At 52.1% G+C, this 10,000-nt stretch overlaps 1 protein-coding gene across 1 annotated transcript in view; it reads left to right on the forward strand.

The window, feature by feature from the left end:
• The window catches only part of megf10 (multiple EGF-like-domains 10), a gene marked incomplete at its 3' end in the record, with an annotated part of 44,718 nt that extends 38,241 nt beyond the window's left edge, over window positions 1–6,477 (forward strand). The window contains exons 20-25 of the mRNA XM_080529741.1: window positions 773–891; window positions 3,360–3,439; window positions 3,479–3,576; window positions 3,970–4,014; window positions 4,148–4,381; window positions 6,263–6,477. Coding sequence (XP_080385867.1) covers window positions 773–891; window positions 3,360–3,439; window positions 3,479–3,576; window positions 3,970–4,014; window positions 4,148–4,381; window positions 6,263–6,477 — 791 coding nt within the window. The remainder of the gene's footprint in view (window positions 1–772; window positions 892–3,359; window positions 3,440–3,478; window positions 3,577–3,969; window positions 4,015–4,147; window positions 4,382–6,262) is intronic.
• Window positions 6,478–10,000: the final 3,523 nt, after the last annotated feature.

Below are 10,000 nucleotides of genomic sequence, written 5' to 3' on the forward strand. Positions count from 1 at the left end.
TACGCACGGGGGCGTCGCCACGGAGGTAGACAACAGAGGCAGACAACAGACAACAGACAACAGACAACAGACAACAGACAACAGACATCAGACAACAGACAACAGACATCAGACATCAGACAACAGACAACAGACAACAGACATCAGACATCAGACATCAGACATCAGACATCAGACAACAGACAACAGACATCAGACATCAGACATCAGACAACAGACAACAGACAACAGACAACAGACATCAGACATCAGACATCAGACAACAGACATCAGACAACAGAGAGGGTGAAAGAGAGGAGTGATGATGATGGTGATGATGATGATGATGATGATGATGATGATGGTGATGGTGATGATGATGGTGATGACGATGATGATGGTGATGATGATGGTGATGACGATGATGATGGTGATGATGATGATGACGATGATGATGGTGATGGTGATGATGATGGTGATGACGATGATGATGGTGATGATGATGATGATGATGATGATGGTGATGATGATGATGGTGGTGATGATGATGATGGTGATGATGATGATGATGGTGATGATGATGGTGATGATGATGATGGTGATGATGATGATGGTGATGATGATGATGATGATGGTGATGATGATGATGGTGATGATGATGGTGATGATGGTGATGATGATGATGATGATGATGACTGTTGATTCACCTACTGAGACACATGGACTGATTGTAAGTGGTTTTGGATAAAGCGTCTAAATGGTATAAATGTGTGTGTGTGTGTGTCTCCAGCAGAGCCCCCCCCACCCAGCGCTGAGGGCCACCCCCCCAGCAGCTACTTCTCCAACCCCAGCTACCACACTCTGACGCAGTGCACCAGCCCCCCCCACGCCAGCACCCCCCCCTACGCCAAGGTCTGTCCCCTCACACACACACATCACACATCACACACACACATCACACACACACATCACACATCAAGGATGCTCTTTCCCACACTAAGACCCTATAATATCGGGTCCCATCAGCTCCCAGCAAAACCCCAGAACACTGTTCTCCACCATCAACCGTCTACTCCGCCCCCCCGACGCCCCCCACCCTCCTGGTGCTCCCGACCGCTGCTCCAAATTCCTGGACTTCTTCCACTCAAAGGTCGACTCCATCCACCAGCTCCGGGCACCAGCCCCCCCACTCCTCCTGCACCCCAGCCATACGACGACCCCGACCCAGCGCCGTGCCCCCCCCAATGCTGCTTCTCCTCCTTCTCTCCAGTGGACGCTGCCCAGGTCGCCAGGCTGGTCACCCTGGCCAAGACCTCAACCTGCTCACTGGACCCCATGCCCACAGCCCTGGTCAAGGACTGCTTACCCACCCTCTGCCCCTACATGGTGGATATTATTAATACCTCCCTGCTATCTGGCATAGGCCCCACCAGCTTCAAAACTGCCTCAGTCACCCCCATCCTCAAGAAACCTGGTCTGGACCCTGATGACCTCCACAACCACCGGCCGATCTCCAACCTTCCCTTCCTGAGTAAAACCCTGGAAAGAGCAGCCGCTGGTCAAATCCATCAGTACATGTCCAACCATGAGCTCTATGAGCCCCTACAATCCGGCTTCAGATCCCACCACAGCACGGAAACCGCCCTCATTAAAATCATCAATGATCTCCTCATTGCTGCTGACTCCGGCCGTTTCAGTATCCTCATCCTCCTGGTCCTCTCTGCTGCCTTCCACACTGTCTCCCACACCATCCTCCTCAACCGCCTCTCCACCCACCTGGGTGTCACTGGCACAGCCCTCTCCTGGTTCACATCATACCTCTCAAACAGGGAACAGTTTGTCTCCATCCACGGCTCAAGTTCCCCCCCAGCCCCAGTCATTCAAGGTGTGCCTCAAGGCTCTGTACTCGGACCCCTCCTCTTCACCATCTACATGCTCCCCCTCGGCCAGATCCTCCGTCATCACGGCCTCAACTTCCACTGCTATGCTGACGACACCCAAATCTATCTCAGCTCTACTCCATCCTCTCCGCTCCCCCCCCAGTCCCTTATCAACTGCCTGCATGAAATAAAAACCTGGATGACATCTAACCTTCTCAAACTCAACAGTAAGAAAACAGAGCTCATGGTTGTGGCACCCAAGGCGCTGCTCCGGAAGGTTGGGGACTTCATCCTTGAGGTCGACGGCTGCTCCATCTCCCCATCCTCCGAAGTCCGAAACCTGAGCGTCATCCTGGACTCCACCCTCTCCTTCCACTCCCACATAAAATCTGTCACCAAATCCGCCTTTTTTCACCTCAGAAATATCGCCAGACTACGACCTTCCCTCACTGACTCCGTGGCCGAAACCCTCATCCACGCCTTCGTCACCTCCCGTCTGGACTATTGTAATGGAGTCCTGTTCGGGGTTCTCAGCAAAGCCCTGGACAGGCTCCAGTATGTTCAGGTACCCAGCAAAGCCCTGGACAGGCTCTAGTATGTTCAGGTACCCAGCAAAGTCCTGGACAGGCACCAGTATGTTCAGGTACCCAGCAAAGCCCTGGACAGGCTCCAGTATGTTCAGGTACCCAGCAAAGCCCTGGACAGGCTCTAGTATGTTCAGGTACCCAGCAAAGCCCTGGACAGGCTCTAGTATGTTCAGGTACCCAGCAAAGCCCTGGACAGGCTCCAGTACGTGCAGAACTCAGCTGCCAGGGTCCTCACCCACACCAAGCCTCATTCACCCCCACTGGCTCCCGGTCAAGTCCCGCATCACATTAAAAATCCTCCTCCTCACCTACATCCCTCCACGCCTGCTCCCCCAGTACCTCACTGACCTTCTCTGTCAACACACCCCTTCCCGGAACCTGCGGTCCGCAGACATGGGTCTGCTCTCCACCCCCCGCACCAGCCTACGGACCTTCGGGGGCAGATCTTTCAGTGTGGCAGCTCCCACCCTCTGGAACTCTCTCCCCACAGCGATCCGCAACGCCCCCCCTACCCTGGACACACACACACACACACACACACCCTGGACACCTTTAAATCAGCCCTCAAAACCCACCTGTTCTCCAAGGCCTTTGGCCTCTAGTCTAGTTTGTCACTCTCGTTGTCTTTGTTTCTTTGCTTTGTTATGCTGTTCTGTCTGTCTGTCTGTCTGTCTGTCTGTCTGTCTGACTGTCTGTCTGTCTGTCTGTCTGTCTGTCTGACTGTCTGTGAAATCTGTTAAGCGTCCTTGGGTTTGAGAAAGGTGCTATATTAATCTAAGCTATTATTATTATCAGACACCCTAACCCACATATTAAACACATATTTAACACATATTAAACACATATTAAACACATATTTTAACACACCGTTCCATGTGTGCACCCGCCCCCCCCCCCCCCTCATGTCCCTCAGGCCAAGAATCACCAGCTGTTTGTGAACCTGAAGGCGGAGCAGAGGAAGAGAGGCCCCCTCGCCAACCACACTGGCACCCTGCCCCCCCCCCACAGTGGCACCCTGCCCCCCCCCCACAGTGGCACCCTGCCCCCCTCCCACAGTGGCACCCTGCCCCCCTCCCACACTGGCACCCTGCCAGCCGACTGGAAGCAAGCTGGCTGTCTCAATGAGCTCGGTGAGAATAAACACACACACACACACACACACTCTCACACACGTACACATATGGGGCGGCTGTGTCTCAGGAGGTAGAGCCGGCGTCTAATGATCGCAAGGTTGGCAGATCGGCGGTTCGAGCCCCGGCTGGCCACATGTCGAGGTGTCCTTGGGCAAGACACTGAACAACAAATTGCTCCCAGTGAGCGGGCCGGCGCCTTGCATGGCAGCTTGCCGCCATTGGTGTGTGAATGTGTGTGTGAATGGGTGAATGAGAGGCCGTTGTAAAGCGCTTTGGAATAAGGTGCTATATAAGTGCAGTCCATTTACCATTTTACTATTTACACACACACACACACACACACTCTTCACCTGTCCTCACGTCCTCCCCCCCTCCCCCCCTCCCCCCCAGGTGCCTACGGCGTGGACCGCAGGTACACAGGGAAGTCCCTCCGAGGTAGGTGTGGCCTCCGGCCCGACCACGTCTCTCCCCATTGGTCCGTTTGATGTGATGTGAGCTCCACGCCTGCCTGACTGACTCCTCCCCCCTCCCCCCTCCCTCCCTGTCCCCCCCCTGTCCCCCCTCCCAGACCTGGTGAAGGGGACGCCCTATCACGACAGCTCCTGCTCTCTGAGCAGCTCAGAGAACCCCTACGCCACCATCAAGGACCCCCCCGCCCCCCCCCTCCTACTCCTGCCCCCCAGGCACGCGGAGTGCGGCTACGTGGAGATGAAGTCCCCCCCCCCCCGGCGGGACTCGGCCTACGCTGAGATCAACACCGCCGCCGGACCCCCCCACGCCAATAAGAACGTCTATGAAGTCGGTGGGTGTGTCTTCAGGGGGGTTCCGCTGGTCTTATTGGTGGGGGTGGGGGGGTGGCGGGGTGTGGGGGGGGTGGTAGACGGTATCGATGATGGATAGAAACTGTTTTTTTTTCCCATCTTAACATGTAACCTTGACCCTGACCCTGACCCTGACACTAACCCTAACCATGACCCCTGACCCTAACCCTGACACTAACCCTGACCTCTGACCCCTGATCTTAACCCTGACCCTAACCCTGACCATGACCCTGACCCCTGACCCCTGACCCCTGACCTTAACCCTGACCCTGACCTTCATGTCATGTCTTAAACCATACACGTGTGCCCTTGATGTCCTGCCAACTAGCTTTTAAAAAAACATATTTAGAAACGCTTAATAAACCAATAACAGAACAGGAGATCAAGGAAGCTCTGGGTTCCCTAAAATCAGGCAAAGCACCAGGCCGATGGACTGGGTTGTGACCCTTGCTTAATATGTATCACCACTCACTGAAGAATGGCTTCCTTCCCAGGTCACTAACAGAAGCCAATATCAGTCTTATTCTTAAAAAGGGGAAGGCTGATGACGACTGCGCCTCCTTCAAGCCTATAAGCTTATATGAATGAATATGAATAATAATATATGAATACTGACCTTAAATTGCTTTGCAAGATCCTTGCTTTGCGTCTAGAAACAGTCCTGCCCTCCATTATGAACAAGGACCAAACAGGATTTATTACTGGCAGAAACTCATGTAATAAGGAGGCTTCTCAACGTGATCCAGCTTTCCCAATCTGGCAATGTAGACTGTGTCGTAGTTAGCCTGGACGCGGAGAAGGCCTTCGAGTGGCCCTATCTCTTTTCCACTTCATTGGCTGGGTAAAGCTACTATATAACAACCCGTTATTTGCCGTCTTAACAAATGGTAGAAGGTCATCTTATTTCCGCCTGGGCCGTGGAACAAGACAGGGATGCCCTTTGTCCCCTCTATTATTTGCGATTGCCATCGAACCCTTGGCGGAAGTTATTAGACACGCCCCTTCTATTTCAGGTATATCAGCTGGGGACAAGATTCATCCATGCATTTGTTTCGAGTAGACTTGATTATTGTAATGGTCTACTAACAGGCCTATCTAAAGGAGCTGGTCTACTAACAGGCCTATCTAAAGGAGCTGGTCTACTAACAGGCCTATCTAAAGGAGCTGGTCTACTAACAGGCCTATCTATAGGAGCTGTTCGTAAATTGCAGCTCATCCAAAATGCCGCTGCTAGGGTCCTAACAAAAACAAAGTCATTTGAACACATTACACCAATCCTGAGATCCCTGCACTGGCTACCAGTCTCTCAGAGAATTGAATTAAAAATCCTCCTAATTACATACAAATCACAAAATGGTCTTCGAACAAAATACATATCAGATCTCCTCCCACCCTATATTCCCACAACGTCCCTAAGGTCCGCTGAGGCTAATCAGCTAATCATTCCAAGAGTAAAATCAAAACACGGTGCAGCAGCTTTCAGTCACTCTGCCGCATGCTCCTGGAACAAACTCCCTGAAGAAATCAAACAGGCCCAAACCCTTAAAATATTTTAATCTAAGCAAAAAAAAACTTCATGTTTTGCAGCAGTTATGATTAAACACAAACACTTCTATCAATGTCTTGATTAATGTCTGACCCTAACCCTGACCCTGACCCTAACCCAGACCCTGACCCTAACCCTGACCCTGACCTGACCTAACCCTGACCCTAACCCTGACCCTGACCTAACCCTGACCCTGACCTGTGACCCTGACCCTGACCTGACCTGTGACCCTGACCTGACCTGTGACCCTGACCCTGACCCTAACCCTGACCCTGACCTGTGACCCTGACCTGACCTGTGACCCTGTGTGTTTCAGAGCCCACCACGGTCAGCTGCGGCCCCCCAGGCAGCCTGTACGACCCCCCAGGGAGGAGCCAGGACCCCTACGACCTGCCAAAGAACAGCCACATCCCCTGCCACTACGACCTGCTGCCCCCCCGCGACAGCCCCCCCCCCTCGCCCCCCACCGGGCTCACCCCCCACCGGGCTCACCCCCCACCCCTGACCCTCCCACCCCCCATCGTCGAATGAGCTGCCCCCCCCCCACCACTGCTTGACAGCAAATGAGCTCCCAGAGACTCAAGAGAGGCCCCGCCCCTCTCCCCGGGCTCAGCCTATGAGGCCCCGCCCCCTCTTCCCTGGCTCAGCCAATGAAGCCCCGCCCCCTCTCCCCCGGCTCAGCCAATGAAGCCCCGCCCCCTCTCCCCTGGCTCAGCCAATGGAAGGCCCTGGTCTGCCAGCGCGGGGTGACACGCGGTCCTGTCCACGGTTTTGTTTATTTTTTTATTATCACTATAATCATTCTTAATCACCTTTTTCTTTTTTGATACAGAAACATTTACTCAAGTATCACACTCACAAATGTCCTTTACTATCGACGTTAGATCGTACAATTGTTTGGTAACAAGTTTGGTGTTTGATCCAGACGTAGTGTTTATATATATATGGTACCGTGTCCTGTTAGATCCACCGCTCCTCACCACGACTCACCACGACTCACCACGACTCACCACATCACATCATTGCCTTTACACAGTAACATACCAATACAAAACAAACCTCAATTTATTTTTATAACGATGAAATGAAACTTTTAACAGTATTAGAAACCAGCTAATAACCTGGTACCACAGTATTAATGACCTGGTACTGGAGTATTAATGACCTGGTACTGGAGTATTAATGATCTAGTACTGGAGTATTAATGACCTAGTACTGGAGTATTAATGATCTAGTACTGGAGTATTAATGACCTAGTACTGGAGTATTAATGATCTAGTACTGGAGTATTAATGACCTAGTACTGGAGTATTAATGATCTAGTACTGGAGTATTAATGACCTGGTACTGGAGTATTAATGACCTGGTACTGGAGTATTAGCTCTAGATTGTTATTTTACTCTGTTGTTGTTGTTGTTGTTGTCCATGCCCATCGTCCTGTTGGTCCTGTTGACCTCTCACCCTCCTCATCTAGTAGTAGTTCTTCCTGTTGTAGAATAATAATAATATTCTGACTCTCCATATCCTCTAATAAACTAATAAATAAATTAATAAATTAATTAAAAACTCAGAATATAAATGAAAATAAGGAGCGTTCTATTAAAGATAATTAAAGAGAAGTGTCAAACAAACCAGGAGCGTTCTCTATAGCATCTTGGTAAGAGGAAGTGAGGTCACAGCCTGTCTTCCTGCTCCGGCCACACCCTCCAGGTGCATCACCTGCCTGGTTATATCCCACTGCGGCCACTAGAGGGGGTTGACTCAAACTAAAAGTATATGAGACAATACAAACTGTATAATATGATTATTTTTCTGTTTGTATTGTCTCATATACTTTTAGTTTGAGGCAAGAAAAAGTATATGTATTTGTTTGAGGCAATATGATTGGCTCCTACAGCTCTCAACCTTCTCGTCTCGCTGACGCTAAAGTGTTGTTAGCGATACTTGCTCATCTGTGACAGCAGCTGGTGAAAGCGGGAACAAGTCCGCTAGGGTTAGGACTGGACTGGACTGGACTGGACTGGACTGGACTGGACTGGACTGGACTGGACTGGACTGGCCTGGACTGGACTGGACTGGACTGGACTGGACTGGACTGGACTGGACTGGACTGGACTGGACTGGACTGGACTGGACTGGACTAGACGGGGATGGACTGGGCTTTACTGGACTGGACGGGGCTGGACTAGACTGGACTGGACTGGACTGGACTGGACTGGACTGGACTGGACTGGACTGGACTGGACTGGACTGGACTGGACTGGACTGGACTGGACGGGGCTGGACTGGACTGGATGGGGCTGGACTGGACTGGACTGGGCTGGACTGGATGGGGCTGGACTGGACTAGACGGGGCTGGACTGGACTGGATGGGGCTGGACTGGACTAGACGGGGCTGGACTGGACTGGATGGGGCTGGACTGGACTGGACTGGGCTGGACTGGACTGGACTGGACTGGACTGGACTGGACTGGACTAGACTAGACTAGACTAGACTGGACTGGACTGGACTGGACTGGACTGGACGGGGCTGGACTGGACGGGGCTGGACTGGACTGGATGGGGCTGGACTGGACTGGACTGGGCTTTACTGGACTGGACTGGACTGGACTGGACTAGACGGGGCTGGACTGGGCTTTACTGGACTGGACTGGACTGGGCTTTACTGGACTGGACTGGACTGGACTGGACTGGACTGGACTGGACTAGACGGGGCTGGACTGGACTGGATGGGGCTGGACTGGACTGGACTGGGCTTTACTGGACTGGACTGGACTGGACTGGACTGGACTGGACTGGGATGGACTGGGCTTTACTGGACTGGACTTTACTGGACTGGACTTGAATGCGGTGATATTAAAAACGTCTCAACATCGAGATACTAGTTTATAGTTTATAGTTTATAGTCATAATGCTTAAGCTGGACTTTTGCATCGCAACGGGAGACAAACACATTCTAGAAGCAAACCAACCCTAGAGTAGAGAGGCAGTCACACCAACCCTAGAGTAGAGAGACAGTCACACCAACCCTAGAGTAGGCAGTCAGATGGAGGAAGTGAGATTGAGATGTTTAAACTCGTTTCAGTCGTACGTTGTCATACAAATACCGGATCGACTTTAGAAACCGTTCTGTTTGTCCTATTTGTGTCTCTGTACGTGACCCTCCTCCCTGCCTCTCTCCTCTCCTCTCCTCCCTGCCTCTCTCCTCTCCTCCCTGCCTCTCCTCTCCTCCCTGCCTCTCCTCTCCTCCCTGCCTCTCTCCTCTCCTCCCTGCCTCTCTCCTCTCCTCCCTGCCTCTCTCCTCTCCTCCCTGCCTCTCCCCTCCCCTGAGCAGATATGAAGTGTGTAGGATGTGTGTGTACAGAGATGATGTAAATAGCTGTGATCACTTGAAGGTGAGGAGACGAGTGTTTGATGTGGACGTGGGAAACCTTAACGATGCCTGTCTCTATGTTGTTGTTGTTGTTGTTGTTGTTGTTGTTGTGGTGTCTGATGAGCATCTGAACTGTTTTAATTACAAAGATACTTAATGAGCAATAATGACCACGGACACGCTGGACAGAGGCTGTTATTGTAGCCGACAAACTACTTTTTACTTATTTTTCTACTTTTGAAGCATTTTAGTTTTTTTGTTTCCTTATCTTAGAACGTGGGTATGCCACTAAAACACCTTCCTGCTTCACTTCCTGTGCGGGTCTTAAAGACGTCTGTTTACGTAAATCACTTATCACATGAAAGAGCTCCGTCCTCCTCTCCTCTCCTCTCCCCTCCTCTCCTCTCATCTCCTCTCCTCTCCTCTCCTCTCCCCTCCTCTCCTCTCCCCTCCCCTCCTCTCCTCCCCTCCCCTCTCCCCTCCTCTCCTCTCCTCTCGCCTCCTCCCCTCCTCTCCTCTCCTCTCCCCTCCCCTCCTCTCCCCTCCCCTCCTCCTCTCCCCTCCCCTCCTCTCCTCTCCTCCCCTCCCCTCCTCTCCTCTCCCCTCCCCTCCTCCCCTCTCCCCTCCTCTCCTCTCCTCTCCTCTCCCCTCCCCTCCTCCCCCCTCCTCTCCTCTCCTCTC

Source organism: Nansenia antarctica, assembly GCF_963989245.1.
Source record: "Nansenia antarctica genome assembly, chromosome: 4".
Lineage (NCBI taxonomy): Eukaryota > Metazoa > Chordata > Actinopteri > Argentiniformes > Microstomatidae > Nansenia > Nansenia antarctica.